Source organism: Salvia hispanica, chromosome 4, assembly GCF_023119035.1.
Source record: "Salvia hispanica cultivar TCC Black 2014 chromosome 4, UniMelb_Shisp_WGS_1.0, whole genome shotgun sequence".
NCBI lineage: Eukaryota > Viridiplantae > Streptophyta > Magnoliopsida > Lamiales > Lamiaceae > Salvia > Salvia hispanica.
The window spans coordinates 34,166,433-34,183,056 of NC_062968.1; the positions used below are offsets into that span (position 1 = coordinate 34,166,433).

At 37.4% G+C, this 16,624-nt stretch overlaps 2 protein-coding genes across 3 annotated transcripts; one reads left to right on the forward strand and one right to left on the reverse strand.

Annotated features, from left to right (window-relative positions):
* Positions 1-3,630: 3,630 nt before the first annotated feature.
* On the reverse strand, positions 3,631-4,254 carry LOC125220954. The gene has a single exon (XM_048123082.1). The coding sequence runs from the start codon at positions 4,252-4,254 to the stop codon at positions 3,631-3,633; it is 624 nt and encodes a 207-aa protein (XP_047979039.1).
* An 8,665-nt stretch (positions 4,255-12,919) lies between these two features.
* Positions 12,920-16,618, forward strand: LOC125222454 (protein DEHYDRATION-INDUCED 19 homolog 3-like). 2 transcript variants are annotated; one of them, XM_048125076.1, is made up of 5 exons: positions 12,920-13,227; positions 13,713-13,882; positions 14,348-14,425; positions 14,710-14,966; positions 16,285-16,618. In XM_048125076.1, exons 1-5 carry the CDS (start codon positions 13,152-13,154, stop codon positions 16,382-16,384), a joined length of 681 nt encoding a protein of 226 aa, XP_047981033.1. In that variant the 5' UTR covers positions 12,920-13,151; the 3' UTR covers positions 16,385-16,618. The 2 variants fall into 2 exon arrangements, with proteins under 2 accessions (XP_047981033.1, XP_047981034.1); XM_048125077.1 differs by having other exon boundaries at positions 12,921-13,227; positions 13,740-13,882.
* The last annotated feature ends 6 nt before the right edge of the window (positions 16,619-16,624 follow it).

The following is a 16,624-nucleotide window of genomic DNA, read 5'->3' on the forward strand; positions in this document are numbered from 1 at the left end:
CGATAGTAACAACATAAGGCCGAGCCTCGAACAGCGAGGACTCGGCGAGTACCAAAAGTAGACAGAAAAATAAAAGACAACTGTTTCTTCTCCTCCTTAGAGACGGTGTTGCACCACAAACTTCTGATGAAATGAGAACCATCCCCTCAGATTTCCCCCAAGTGTGTGAGTGTGTAGAGAAAAATTGGAAAACTAAGCTAGGAGCTGAAAGTTGATTCCTTCATGTTGATTGCGTGCTCCTTTTTATAATGGATAGAGCTTCTAGACTGTTCTTGTAATGCCCATTTTTCCCTTCGATTCGATGCTCTTTTGTCTAGCGCTCTTCCTTGTTCAGCTTATTTTTCCTGCCGGCTTCCTCCACCAGGCGATCTCTGTCTTCTTCCTGGGGTTGGCGATTTTCTCTACACACCTGGCTCAAAAAGGTTTGTTAGACCCGGGAAATCACAGAATTTATCCCTATTACCAATGCATGAAATTAGCCTTATCAAGATGTGATTTGCCAAGGCTGTCAATATGGTAAATCGCATAGACTCCCTTTTAAAAAGTCCTTGAATCGTAGATCTACGTTGTTCGAATTAGTTCACACAGATTTCATGGGGCCGACTAGAACACCAAGTTGCAGCAGTCATCGCTATGTTATGGTGTTGGTGGATGATCACTCAAGGTTCACTTGGGTGAAATTTTTTAAAGAAAAGAGTGAGGCTCTATCCAAGTTTATGGAGTTCAGAGATGCTGTTGAAAAGGAGTTTGGGAAGAAGATAAAGTGCCTCTGCAGTAACAATGGTGGAGAATATATGTCAAATGCTTTCTTCAAATATTGCGAAGACAATGGCATTCAACGGCAAATGACTTTTCCAGACACTCCTCAGTAGAACGGAGTGGCAGAAAGAAAGCTAGCTCATCTCACCTCAGTTTGTCTTTCATGGCTGCATGAAAAGAATCATCCTCGAGAACTTTGGGCGGAAGCTGTTAAATGTGCCTGTCATGTGACGAACAGGCTGCCTCCCTGGCCAGGTACTCAAAAATCACCTTTTGAGATTTTATATGGTGAAGTTCCAGATGTCAATTACTTTAGGGTCTTTGGTTCTATTTGCTACGCACATGTTCCTACGTCTAATAGAACCAAGCTTGACCCGAAAGCGAAGAAGTGCATATTTGTTGGATATGACTATTATAGAAAGGGCTGGAGGTGCATGGATCCGAAGACGATGAAGTATACTACGTCTAGAGATGTGGTATTTGATGAAGTATCATCTCTTTATGCTGCTCAAGAATTTGCTGCCCTTGATGGGGATCAAGATAGTTCGGAGCCACTATTTCCTGAAATAGATGTACAAGCTTCTAGCCGTGAAGGAGCTGAAAATGATTCACCAATTTCAGAACAGATTGTTGGTGCTTCTCCAGTTTCTAGACAGATTGCAAGTGCAGAGAATAATGATGTGGAGCAGATTTCGGGAAGGCCGAGAAGAGAGATACGACAACCAGATTATCTCAAACATTATGAGGTAGATATCAATCATTGTTCGGTTGTATCGTGTTTCTTTACAGGAGAGATGAATGTTGAAGATCCAATAAGCTATGAAGAAGCAAAGGGCAGTCCAAATTGGGAAAAAGCTATGCGAGAGGAGATCGAAGCCTTAGACAGAAACGAGACATGGGAGCTGGTGTGTAGGCCTGAAAACTGTCAAATCGTCTCGTGCAAATGGGTATTCCGCATAAAAAAGAAGTCTGATGGAACCATTGACAGGTTTAAAGCTCGTTTAGTTGCTCGCGGGTTTTCTCAAAGCTATGGAATCAACTATGAGGAGACTTTCAGTCCAGTAGCAAAAATGGTGACAGTAAGATCTATACTCTCTATTGTTGCGTTCAAAGGGTGGAAGTTGTGGCAACTCGATGTAAAGAATGCATTTCTTTACGGTGAGTTAGATCATCCGGTGTTTATGGATCAGCCCGAAGGCTTCGTCTCAACAAAGTTTCCAGCCTGCGTGTGTCGTTTGAAGAAGACTCTATATGGCTTGAAGCAAGCACCTCGAGCTTGGTATGGTAAAGTTGCTCAATACCTTCTCTTTTGTGGTTTAAGAGTATCTACCTCAGATTCCAGTTCGTTCGTCAAAATAGAACCACATGTGCATCTTCTAGTATTATTGTATGTTGATGATATGATAATAACGGGAGGAAATGAGTCAGAAATCGTTGAATTGATGGCTGATCTATCTGTTCGTTTTGAGATGAAAAATTTGGGAGAGGTTGAATGTTTCCTTGGCTTAGAAGTGGAGAGAGCAGATCAGGGATATTTTGTCTCTCAAAGAGGCTATGCAAGGAGTCTCTTGGAGCGCTTCGACATGGGGGAGTCGAAAGAAATGGCTACACCAATGGAATCAAATCTCAAGTTGAAGAAAGATGAAGGAAAGCCACTGAAAGATGCTAAGAAGTTTCGACAGCTTGTTGGGAGTCTGATTTACTTGACCATCACAAAGCCGGAGATCTCTTACTCTGTTGGTGTTGTTGCACAATTTATGCAAAATCCAAGGAGTTATCATTTAGATGTTGCGAAGAGAATTCTGCGCTATGTGAAAGGAACTATAAGCTACGGGCTACTATACAAGAATTGTGATAACTTCTTGTTGAGTGGATTTGTTGATGCAGATTGGGTTGGAGACTCAAATGATCGTCGGTCAACTACTGTTTTGATATTGGTTCAGCGGTTGTTTCATGGTGTTCGAAGAAACAAGATATTGTGGCCTTGTCAAGTAGTGAAGCAGAATATGTTGCAGCAACCATGGCTGCACAAGAATGTGTTTGGCTGAAGAGATTGATTGGAGATATGCTAAGTAATGTCGACTATCCTGTGCAGATCAAGTGCGACAATGAAAGTGCTATAAAGTTGGCTTCAAATCCAGTTTTTCATGCTCGTACGAAGCACATTGAAGTTCGACATCACTTTATTCGTGAGAAGGTTCTGAATCAAGAAGTCAAGCTAGAGGAGTCTGCACCAACGATCAAGTGGCTGATATTTTCACTAAGGCCTTGGCAAAGTCTAAATTCGAGCTTTTCCGTGCTGCCTTAGGTGTTGTTGAGCAGGAGTTTGCACTAAGGGGGAGTGTTAAAATTAGTGCTAAACTTTAGGAACTAACAAATATGTTTAGTGGCTGTTTTTAATTAGTTTGTTCTGTTATTTTCTATTCTAGAATTTAGGAGTCACTCGTAGAGTGATTTAGTAGTCAATTTAATTTTGTTATTCTGTTTTGTTAGTGGCAGATAGTGCTAGAGAGTTTTTAGGAATTTGTTGAGCAGCTTGCCTATAAATAAGTTGTATCTGGAAGTATTTTAATACACACTAATTTTCTGCCATCGTATAGCTTTCTTTTCTGCTTTCCTTTTATTTGTTTTAGCACTCGCATCACAAAACATACCTACTTGTTGAGTGGTTCTCGTCTTATTAGAGTAGTAGATGAGTTGATGTCCGTTCATTAACATTAAAATGCCGCCATCTCTGAAAACTTTGATAGGATATATAGACATATTAACCCACCAATCCACATCAAAATCAATGCTCAACTTGTATTCTATGGTCCAAGATTCCTCAATATGGTATTCTTTCATCAACCAGATGACAATTTCAGAGTAGTTTTATGTGTAACAAACACAAAGACAGTCCCTAAAATTAGTCAACTTGACATTCGATTCCACATCTCCATCCATAGGAAAGCCTTGAGGTGCAGAGAAGATGCTAAAACATTCCGTTTCAGCATCAAAACCACAAATTCGAATAGAGAGTTGATCAAAATCATCTACTATCCAGTGGAGGTTGCCATTACATACAGCACGTTCATTGGAATTGAATTTGAAACCAGAAGCAGCGCCAGTTTCAATGGGCCTCCATAATCCTGTTCCGAGGGTATATACTTGAAAAGAGTCGGATTCAAGGGTTCGACCGAGATAGACCACCTTATATTGCTCACTTACTTTGCTCGCGCAAAATTGGAAACACGACCAGCAATTGTATTCCTTAGGACGGCAGAGGCTGATATATTCACGAGTGACCGGATTGCATATGTAAACAGAAGTTTCGGGATCATCTGCGTTTGGGTATAGAAGAAGCAATCCATCAGCAGCGCTACCTATCGTTGCTTTCATTGTGTGAGGGGTATCGAAATCTGTGAGCGTAATGCCGTGAAGATCGTGGCTCTCCAAATCGGCTTCTTCTTCTTCTTCGTCTAAAATTTCAAAAATCATGCACTGAGTTTGGTTCATCCCCACCGACTTCAAGCAAACTAGAGCGGGTGGGGTTTTTATTTTGAAATCATCGGAATTGAGCAGATTGAGTCATGATTTGCAAACGCATTTGCTGATTGAAATGCTTTCGAGGGGGAGTCGTGAGAGGATGTCGATCGTAATATCTGATGGTAAATTGGTGAAGAAATCAAGCCGCCCCATTAATGTAGACAGATTTGGGATGACGAAGAAGATGTAACGGCGAAGATGCAACGGCGTGTATATTTTGTTGATTAGGATTAAACCTAAGGTAGTTAAGAATCTATCTATACTTATATAAAAGGCGAGTTTTAGGACTTTTTTAATAAGAAATTTGTGCAAGGAATCTTTCACTTCATGAACTCATTAAATTTCGGTAAGCACAATTTTTAATTCATTCTGTAGTTTCTATCTTCAAATATAATTATGAATTAATTGTCATAATTATCCACTCTCTTGGGCTGCAATGATGGTTCATCTCTAGAAATTAAATATTTTGACTATCAAATTATTGTTGATTTAATTTTCTGTATGTTTTTAACGTTACATTACATGATGGATTGAGTTAATGGCCATCACTCATAGTTAATTATTATATATAATGATCAATTATTATTAGCACCAAAATAATATGACGCCACTTATTATAGAAATTGAATATTTTGATTATCAAATTATTATTGACTTAACTTTATGTATATTTTACAAAATATTTGGGGAATAAATTATGTGTCTTTATGAAGCCTTAAACACCAATTAATTTTTCATATTTAAGGTGCAAAATTTAGGTTTTGAATTTGGAAGTTAAAAACGTTTTTTTTTCCTTATCAATTGAAAGTTTATGGAAGAGGCTTATATTTTTTATTATAAATATATGACATTTGGTAGTTTACAATCCACATGTTCTTTACCTTTTTTCCACTATATTCTTCGCTAAACTTTTTACAGAAATCTAATCCGTATTTAGGTATTGTTCGAATTCTGCGTCACTGTTGTTTTAGCATGAATTTAGTTTTTAACATGATGATTTTTTTTCATTTGTGTATTAATAATGTTTGCTTTGAACCCTCAATTCATTCTCCAAATTATTTTGTGATTGGAGAATTGTTTTTCTCCGGTGATCTATTCATATGATCTGTTGCATCCTAAATTCACAATATCACCTCTAGTTTTCCATGATTGTGTGCATTATTTATTTTTATATTTCTATGCAATGTATTTTTTTGTTGTTGATTATTTTATAATACATTACTGTTAATATAGTCAGTCTATGGTTCCTTCCTTCATTTTCCTTAATAATTGCACCACTGTTATGATTTCAATGGTCATTAAATTTTACACACTTTTCTATTTTAAGATTAAAATTCACAACTTCACCTCCAATCCATTAAAAAAGAAAGAACGAGAGTCACATTCAAGGAAAACAAAATGAATGGTTTTACTGAGTTTTCCCTTTTTGTATTGTATGATAGATTCAATTTTTTAAAATGGTATAGTGAATAGTAGAAGGAAGTGAAAAAAGACTTAGTACTACCTACTACATGATGAGGAAGAAGACCAATACTGGAGAAATGGAGAAGAAGAAAATTAGACGCATAAAACAATTAGTGTAGGGTATAGTAGTAGTAGTAGTATTTATTTATATAAGTCCAGTGGGCTAAGGTTGTTTTATTTATTTATTTAAGTTCTAACACTATTTTTTAATACAAAATTAGTTTTCTATTAAGATGGATTTTTTTTTTCTATTTGTGTATTAATAATGTTTGCCTTCATCCTCAATTCATTTTCTCTATTATTTTGTGATTGAGGAATTGTTTTTGTTTCAACAATCTAGTAACACTATTTATTTGCTCAACGCATTATTTATTTTTGTTTTGTGTGGTGTAGATATTACTTTATTTTTATAAATTTTAATTAATATTAAGTAAATTTAAAATGTGTGCATCACACATGTATTAAATATTATATTTAAATTGTTTTACATATTTCTGATTTTTAATACTTTGATAATATAGTTATACTTATTTTAATTAATTCAAAATATAAATTTATTATAATGAAATTAAATCAATCCGTGTATCGCATAAGGGTGATACTAGTTATGAGGGGTGACACTAGTTATGGTATAAAATACAAGTAATAATGGCTATACTTGGTCATTTTTAATTTATATACTTATTCATCCTATCTTAATTCTTAATGGATATCTATCAGGTAACTGTTGTAAATCTGCGTGCATATTCCATATCATGTCCAAACATTAAATAATTGATTTTGAAGATTTAATTAAAGGGGCATGTTAGGGTGCTACCATCCCTTAAAATAACACCATATCACTATTCTTAATCAATCATTTGTACATGTGGACGAATAATAAGTTGTCACATGGCAAAAAACTAAAAAAAAATCTGAAAAAGATGGCCAGCAATTTGTTGGTCTTTATCCAGCAATTTCTCTTGTCCAGCAATATCTGACACACATTGTTGTATAGTATTTGTAATATTGTTGCGTATCGTTTATAATATTGTTGTATAAGTGGTGTCACGGTGTCACTTTAAGAGGGGTTGTCATTTTAACACAAACCTTTAATTAAAAGTCTGAAATAACATAGTACTCCCTCCGTCCAATATTAGGAGTCCTGGTCATTTTTGCTCATTCATTTTATAAAAATGATAATGAATAGTTAAATTGAAAAATGGTAAAGTAAGAGACAGAATAACTTAGATAAGACACTTCTCAACATTATTCTCCCTCTTACTCTACCATTTCTCCACTATAACTATTTATTATCATTTTTACAAAACGAGTGCGCAAAAATGACCGACTCTTAATAGTGGACGGAGGGAGTAACTTTTAAGATATACTCCTCGTCTCCTCCGTCCGCAAATATAAGTCCTGTTTTTTTTTTTCATTTTAGTCCGTCCGCGAATAGGAGTCCTAGTTCACTTTTACCATAAATAGTAATAGGGTTTCATCTTCCATTAACTCATTCCACTCACATTTTATTTAATATTAATATATACACAAGTGAGACTTCTATTCTAGTACTAACTTTTTTTCATCCACTTTTCTTAACATCTCTTAAAACTCGTATTGCCTAGCTAGGAATGGGACTCCTAATGGCGGACGGGTGGAGTATGTACGTATTTTAGGAGATCAAACAATATTAAGTTATAAATGACTAAAACCAGTGGCAGAACCAGGAATTTAAGTAAGTCGGGGCTGAACCAAAAAAAATATTACTCCCTTCGTCCCTAATAATTCGGTACCATTTGATCTGGCATGAATTTTAAGAAATGTAATAGAGAATTGGTTGAAAAAATTAGTGGCATGTGGGTTTTAGTTTCAAAATAAAATGTGAGTGGATTAGTAGAATATGGGGTCCACCACAAGAAATGGTAAAGTGAAATAGTAAAAGAGAATACAATATTTAATTTTTTATATAATACTTATTCTTTAATTTATAAATCCAAATTCTCAAATTCACGTGATCATAGATCATCACAAACACAACCCAAATCCCTAACAATCTCATTTCAAAATCAATATAGTATTTAATTATACTAGTAGTTTACAAATTTGAATTCACTATCATACTTTTTAAATGTGAAATTTTAAATTGAATACATAAATATAGTACCGAGGCCTCATCTAAATAGTTTTAAAAAAATAGATTTAACTGAAAATTAACAAATATTTAATTAAATTTCACCTCTAGATCGATTGATTGTCTAATTAATTGAAAAATGTGCATATAGCACATAGTATTTAATTAGTAAGTATTCCTTCCGTCCCATAAAAGATGTCACATTTCTGTTTTTAGAAAAAATTCTCTCTCACATTAATATAAAAATTATATTTTTTCTCTATCTAACACACAAAACAAAACTTCTTAAAATTTCGTGCCATCCCACAAATGTGACATCTTTTACGGGACGATACTATTTTAATATTTTAGATTGATAAATAAAAGTACTTTTTCAATGATATTAAAGTGCGTACAAATATTAGTATACAAAAAATAAATTTGCATACTCTAAAAGGGAGCACTAGCTGAATATAGCGTATAGGTGCCTATCTTTATAGCCTTTATCAGTTTTCATAGCTTAATAAAAATTTCTTTCGTATCCCCCGTCTTCTTCTACCTCCATGTATTTCTTTTCCAGAGTTCCGATTCAAACTTCCTGGGCGGGGTGGGGCGGCCACGGCGGGGTTATAATGTCCAGCGCCGGCCAAGCCCCCACTGGCGCGGTGGCTTGGCCTATGCTGGTTCCGGCGCTGACTAAAACCCTTGGTTAAGATAAGCCCACACTTTTAAATGAGTATGTATATAGATTTGCCATATTAACCCGATCGAAAATTTACCCAATATCCTCAATTTCAATTTGGAATTTAACCTATATGGTTACGTAGTAATAGTAGGAAGAGTGATCAATTGCTAACTCACTTTCTAGTTGCTAACTATAACTAATTACTCCCTCCGTCCCGCTTAAGATGACACGTTTTCCTTTTTAGTTTGTCCCAACTAAGATGACACATTTCCTTTTTTGGTAACTTTCTCTCTCCAATTGATACACTCAACCACTTTTTCTCACTCCTATTAAAATATTCATCTTTCTTTATCTCTCTACTTTAATACTTACACCCAACTTCTCTCTCTCCAATTAAACACTTTAACCAATAATTCCTAAAACCCCGTGCCGGCTAAGCAATGTGTCATCTTAGCCGGGACGGAGGGAGTAGTTTAATACCATAGGATGTTAGAAATATAGTAATCTAAAATTTGTCACGTGTAATTTTCATTTTTATTAATTAAATCGAAAAAGATAAAAAAACTACCAAATTAGGGTTTTGGATGAAAATGTCAATATAGTGTTTTGAAAATATCAACACAATGCTTTAAGAATGTCAACACGTTGCTTTAAGAATGACATTTTTACATGTATTATATTGACATATTTTATATACTCCCTCCGTCCCTCTATAGCTGAGTCGTATGAGGGAGGGAAGTTGGAAGGTATATACTCCCTCCGTCCCATGCTACTCGCACTTTTCATTTTAGGCCGTAAATTTAAGATTGATTTTTTTGTGTAATTAAGTTAGAATTTTAAGTGTAATGAGACGTCACTTAATAAAGGACCTCTTAACTTAAACTAACATATTAATTAAATGCATTAATTCTAACTTAAACTATAAAAAATTTAAGGAGTTTGTGACGTGCCGAAAAGTAAAAGTGCAAGTAACATGGGACGGAGGGAGTATAATTCATGTCCAACCCCAATTAGTTTGAGGTCTTTTGGGAGTGACCCAAAAATAAATCCGTGCGGGCTTGACCCAAAGCGGACAATATCAAACTGATGTTGCAGTCGACGATCCTAACAGGAACATATGCAAGTGAGATCTCGTTAGAATCCTTATGAAATTATCTTTAATTTGATATATGTTGTGCGAAAAAATAATTTAAATCGAGAAGGTTATATGCGTTTTAAAGTTACAAGATATTTTTCAAAAGTTATTTAGAACTAATTTGTTGTAAAGTGACCTTAATATCCTTATTGATATTTCTTGTTGATTGCATTGACATTTTGATACTAATGATTTAAACTCTTAATTTGAATATATAAGAATATTATTTAATTGTAGTCAGCAATTTGGTATTGAATTAACAATATAATATTATAATATTACGTACATAGTAGTATATCAATTATAATTATCGTATACATTAATCGATGATAAGTTGAGCATAATTACAACTATAATCGTCGTTGGAAACAATCATCGTGACCTAGTTTCATAGGAGGTCAGTGATAGGGACGCGTGTAGCATATATGACTGGAAAATCTACAAAACCAAATGTTTTCCATTAAAAATTAGTACTAATTTTTAACAAAATCACATATTAACCGACCATTTAAGTTTAAAAGTCATAAATTCAAAATTTAAGTTGAACTTAAACCATTTTATTTCATTTTATTTTTCTTTTCTTAATTGTAAAATAGGAGTACGTACTACTCCATAGTTATGTTTTAAATTTGAAATACTTGTAAAACCATAAATTGTAAGTTTGTGACTTTTAGTTTTATAGTTTCCATCTACCCTTAATTTAATTTACACATTCTGTTATTGCTTATTTTTATATATATTCAAATCAAAATTTAAAATTTAAAAAGAAAATGATAAAATAAGCCGGTTATAATTCGAATCGGAACGGCCAGTTAACAAGTGGGTAAGAGCATTCCCAGTGGGGACGGACTTCCCAAAAACACCTCCTATCACGTCATAAGGACTTCACATAGCCTTCCCAGCACTGCCACGTCATAAGGACTTCCCATAGCCTTCCCTGCACAGTGACGGACATCTCATAGCCTTCCCGCACGGACTTCCCGCAATAAAAAAAAATTCACAAATTCACCAAATTAAACAATTTACGGAATTAATAAACAATGTACGGTATTAAAATTTCGACACGAATACGGAGAAAATGCAACTACTTTATTTTTTAAAAAAAAGTACATAATTATTACAGAAAAAAGAACTACCCCAAGCTTCGACAAATTGGCCCCCCGTCTCATTCCCCGTCATCAGACTCGTTCTCCCCGTCGCCGGTGGTGCTATTCAACATCGGGCAGGGATGGCAGCCTCAGATTTCTCCTCATAGTGTCGATCCCATACTTCAACATCCGCTTGTACATGAGATCTGTCGCTGCATGCCACTTCTCCGTTGTTTCGATCATGAACTGCGTCATCTGCAGTTCGGCGAGATTGGTCAGCTAGGGAGTGATCTGCGAAGGAGCTTCCGAGTGGACCTCTTGCGAGGCGCTGGAACTTCCCCTAGCCATCCGCATCGCGCCCTTTTGCCCAATCGGGCGACGGCGGCAGGAAGACGATTGAGGTGTCGGGAACTCTGCCTCGGCTTCGGGGAGTTCGTGGGAACCGGCACTGCTGCTGTACTCGCCAGAGGCGTTGATCTTCGTCCGCTTCGGCCACCCATCTTCAACACCCGCCATAAACTTGGGGAAATTCTCCACCTCAAGATAAACCTCCCATTATTTGAACTCCCCGAACCCCTTCTCACTGTCGGGGTACTACTGGTGAGACAGAAGCTTCACATCTTCGAAGGTCATGCCGCTGGTTGCCAACCGGAGGTTGTTTTGGTAGAGGTCGACAAATCGGCTGAGTTGCTTCTTCAGCCGCTCCCACTGTTTCTGGCACTGCTCTGCACAGTGAGCCTTCCCGTCGGCCGGTTTTCAATCGAGGTAGCTTTGGCTAATGCGGTACTACATTCTATTGATGACCTGGTTGGACGAGACATATGGATCCTCGACTACACTGATCCATGCCTTTACCAGCGCGACGCACTCCTGAATGCTCCAGACAGTCCTTTTTTTCCTGCCGCCGCCTTCCTCCATCCCCGCCCCACTATCGGTCGCTACATGCGAGGTAGTCGCCTTGCTCTTCCCCTCCCTTCGTGTCCTTGCCGGTGGTGCTGCTGGCTGCGTGGCTGGCGACGTCCGCGGAACTGAGTCTCCAGGGCAGTACGAGTCTCCAGCGAAGTACGGATGGGAGAATCACTGCACAATAAATCCATATAGGGACGATACTCATTGTCCCCAGCTGGTTGAGGGACACCCTGCCTGCTCCCTCCCGCAGCGGCAGTGGATCCCTGTTGCAGCTGGGGCATCATCCCCCGGTTGCATTTGGGGCATCATACCCGGCGTTTGTTGCATTTGGGGCATCATCCCCGGCGTTTGTTGCATTTGGGGCATCATCCCCGACATCTGTTGCATCTGGGGCATCTGTTGCATCTAGGGCGTCATCATCCCAGGCATATTGTAGTACCCGGGCATCATCCCGGGCATATTGTAGTACCCAGGCATCATTCCCCCTATTTGGGGTTGCTGCATCATCGTCGACATTCCGGGCATCGGTGCACTTCCGCTGGCATTTCCCCCAACTCGAGATGGAATACACGGCAAGGGAATATTCTGCGTTTGTGACTCGCTCGTGACGGGGGAATCACTATCGTAATGAGACATATTTCGCCAGAAGAGATGAATATAGAGAGAGATAGAAACTTGTTAACACAAGTGGTGGGAATGAAATGAAGTTTAACGAGCCGTATATATAGAGTTTGGAAAAAAAATTAAAAATATATCCGACGCCTGCATGCCACAGCGGCAGATGTCCCGTAGCCTTCCCGACGGACGTCGCGCCAATGCCGCGAAACTCCCGTGTCTGCACGGGACGTCCGCCCGCCTACCTTCCTCTCCCAATGGCGAACGTCCGCCGCGAACATCGGACACGCCGGTCCGATGCTCGGCGGACATCCGCCGATGCTGATGCTCTAACATCAATTGATATACTCTTAACCAACTCAATTAAATTATCAAAAACTGGATATAAACCAATTTTAGAAAGAAAAAGTAAATATTTAATTGATTTAATAGCTATTCACCAAAGCAGGTAAAAATGTGTGATCGGTTGACATCTGTCAAAGCAGGATGTAATCAGCATTAATTTTCACCCAAACACTGTCCAAAGTAATTATGCTCAAAAACTGATCATCGATTTCAGAGTAATTACATTCAGACAAGGACAAGCTGTCAGGACGCAAAGAAATAAAAATAGAAAAAAGAAGAATATAAAAGGTGTGTGGAAGACAACTCTCGGCTCCCTCTTGGTGGATTTTCATATCACCTTCCAAAGGCAACCCTTCTCTCTCTTCCATTCATCTCATCATCATCTTTCTCCCAACAAATTAAGGAAATCTCTGGGCAATTATTTCATCAGGAGCACCCTTGATTGCTTTCATAGGCTCTTGAGAAGAAGACAGCTCGGGATTTGCAAAAAAAAAAAAAAATTGAAATTTGGGGTTGATAAGAAATTAAGAAGCCATGGATGCTAATTCTTGGGCTACTCGTTTGTCTTCTGCCTCCAAGCGCTATCAATCTGCTCTTCAATCTCGATCTGGTAAATCCTTCTTTATGTCTTGTTTGCCTCTTTCTTTTTCTTCTTAAAAAAACTTTACTATTTATTATCTTCATCTGGGGTTCTTGTTAGATGCTGACATGATGTAGTCTTTGTTACATATTTGCATTGTGATGGGCCTCATTATTGTTGGTGGGGGTGATTTTCATTTCAAAGATTGCGTTTTTAATCTAGGGTTTGTTGAATTGGCTAATCTTTGTAATTCTCCAAAGATTTCATTTGATGTTGGTGCTATGAATTTGACTGTAGATGCATATGCTGACTGTGTTTGTTTTCTATGTGGGTGTCGCATTTGTCAAGGAATGAGTTGCTTTGGGATTTCGATTTAAAGTTGAATGATGGATGATTTTTTTTTATGTGTGTGTTTGTAAAGTGAATTTTTTTTTACTTGCTAAAAATCTCACATCTGCATTTGTGTGTTGTTCTTTAACTTTTGGGGTTTCTGGTTGCTTTTGTATTATCTATAGGATTGAAATGGGATGGCTTTGATGCAGAAATGCTCATGGGCTTTGAGGAGATTGACATGGATGATGATATAAGAGAGGAATATCCATGCCCTTTCTGTTCGGACTATTTTGATATTGTGGGACTCTGTTGCCACATTGATGATGAGCATCCTATAGAAGCCAAGAATGGGGTGAGTCCTATCATATCATTGTACAGTTACGGGTAAAAACTTTGGCATTATTTGAAAATTTGGAAGATCTACCTCGTGTCTGGTACAGCATGGTTCCACTCTGCAAGAACTGCGAGACTTGCTAAGCTGAGGCTTATCTCACTAAATGTTCATTGGTGACTTTCTTATGATTTAATTCGTTTTTTTGCGAACACCAATTTTGAATTCCGTAATCTTGGCAGGACTTAGTATCCTCCAGATAGCTTAGGAGATTATACATACAACTTTTTAGTTCTTTCCACATCACTAATTATGTCCTTGTGATCGATCTAATACCTGGTTATTAGTAGTACGAATTTATCATTGATTATATTCTCTTAAAACTTTGGTATACTAGTAGGTTATTTGCTTCAAAGCATATTCATGATGTCTATTCACATTTTCTCTTCACTGTTAGAAAAACTATTAATAACTCTATTCTTGCAGGTATGTCCAATTTGTACGATGAGGGTAGGTGTTGATATGGTAGCTCATATAACACTGCAACACGGGAATATTTTTAAGATATCCTTCTCAGAATAGTTATCATTTTCAACTATTTTATTCTCTCGTGAAGCCATTACTTGCAGTTTATTCACCTTCCTTATTCTTAATAATCAGGCACACGTTTTATACTAGACATTAATGCTGCAAGACATAAAATTGGATTTTTAAGTAATAAAAGTAGCATTGTGCAGATGTTATTGCTAAAATAGTCAAATGGCTGTTTTATTTCTTCCTATAACAGATGATTGCATGCTATATTCCTTAAGTGACCAACTACTCTGGATTCCTTGACTATGTATTACATGCAGCGCAAGAGAAAATCCCGAAAATCTGGTTCACATTCTACTCTTTCTTTGTTGAGGCGAGAGCTAAGAGAAGGGAACTTGCAGTCCCTTTTTGGAGGATCTTCCTGCATAGTTTCTTCAAGCAATGCAGCCCCTGACCCGCTTTTGTCCTCATTTATTTTGCCAATGGTTGAAGATTATGAAAGCGTGCCATCACACTCTTCAGCTGAGACGACAACAACCAAGAAAAGCACAACTGAATGCACTTCGGAGAGGTTAGTTGTTTTAAGTCATAGCAGTGTTTGCTCTGGTTAGCATTGCAAAAGATCCCTTATATGGCTATACCCTTGTTTCTGATACTTGCATCGCATTAGTGTATTTTATTGCTAAAGTATGTGGACCCAATAGAAGGGCTAAAGTAACATTCATCAATATGTGTATATTTGGTGCTAGTAAAATCTGATTACCCATAGAATGGACCTATTTAAACATTACTGCAAACTAAAATTCTGGGAAGGTTATGATTAGTTTTGAATATGATTCGGATCCTTTAATCAAATTCATCTCTATGATTGAATATATAAATATTCTTTGATGGATTTGTTACTAGAAATAGGGTCAGATCATGGTTTTCATCCTTAGAGGAGTAATATTTTCTCTCAAGTTCTTTAGGTCTATAAGCCTAGATTATTGAGTGTGCTTGATAATATGAAAGCCCTGTAGGGTCTTCCTGTTAAGCATATGAGTTTGTATGATGCACTATTTATAATTTTGAGGCCCTCTGGATCTTTCAAGTGTCTATGAGGTTTTGTAGAAACCTAAACAATGGCTTAACGTTTACATTGTATTAGTTTTTTTGGAGATCATAAACTATCATGAACTAGAACTGTGAAAAGAAACTGTTCCCCGTTGTTTGAGAGGCTAACCTCTACTTTTTCTTTGTTCCCTGTCGTTTGTCTCCATTCTGTTGCTAACTGATAATTTATTAAGATAAATAGTGCATATGGGGCCTTGGAGGGAGGGAGGGAGGGAGGGTCTCAGAGGGTCAAGCAATTAGATTAATTTATACCTAGTACGTACTCAATGCCAGAACCTAGTTGGCGAAAATATCATCTAAACCAGGAACCAGTGCCACCTAATTAGCAACAAGCAAATTCTGACGAAACTACTGAAGTTAGGCCTTTCAGCACTAGAGATTCTATAGGCTGTTCTTGAATCTATGAGGTGCCGGATTAGTGGCAGTAACATATATTTGTCCTGACTAAAAATGACCATTGGATTAAACTTACATTGAAAAGTTAAGGACATGAGTCATACATTGAGAGGTGGGTTCACGTTTTACTATAACCTGTCAGAAACATGGAAAGTGAGAAGTAAAAGATTGAGTTTCATGAAAAAGATGAACAAAAACAAGGACTTGGATTCCCCGAGGCTGCTATTTTGTTTGTGTTTATATGCCCTTAAATTTCAAACATAGTCTTGTTTTTCTACTAACCACTGGGGCATTCACTTTTGGTCTTGGGAAATCAACTGCGTCTTTCATCTTGTTGCATGTTCGAGTCTGTATGGTTCTTAATCTCTACTGTTATGCAGAAAGCCTCCAATGTCGGTCAAAGATCAGGAGGAGAAAACAAAGAGAAGCGACTTTGTCCAAGGGCTGCTGCTGTCGGTGATGTTCGATGATAATTCCTAAGTCATAGGCGACTGCAGTTGTGTTGGGGTCGGCTGGAAGACGGGGCCGCCAATTTGTGGCGACTATAAATGCATTGGCATGGAAAATGGAAAGTGAAATAAGTTTGTAGCAATAAATGTAATGTATGTTATGTAGAGGTTAGTTTGTAGGTCTTGAAGATTTATCATGTATTTTTCTTGTGGTTTCTGGTTCATGCTTTGGTGAAGGAGATGATGTACTTCTCGCATTATTATCTGATGA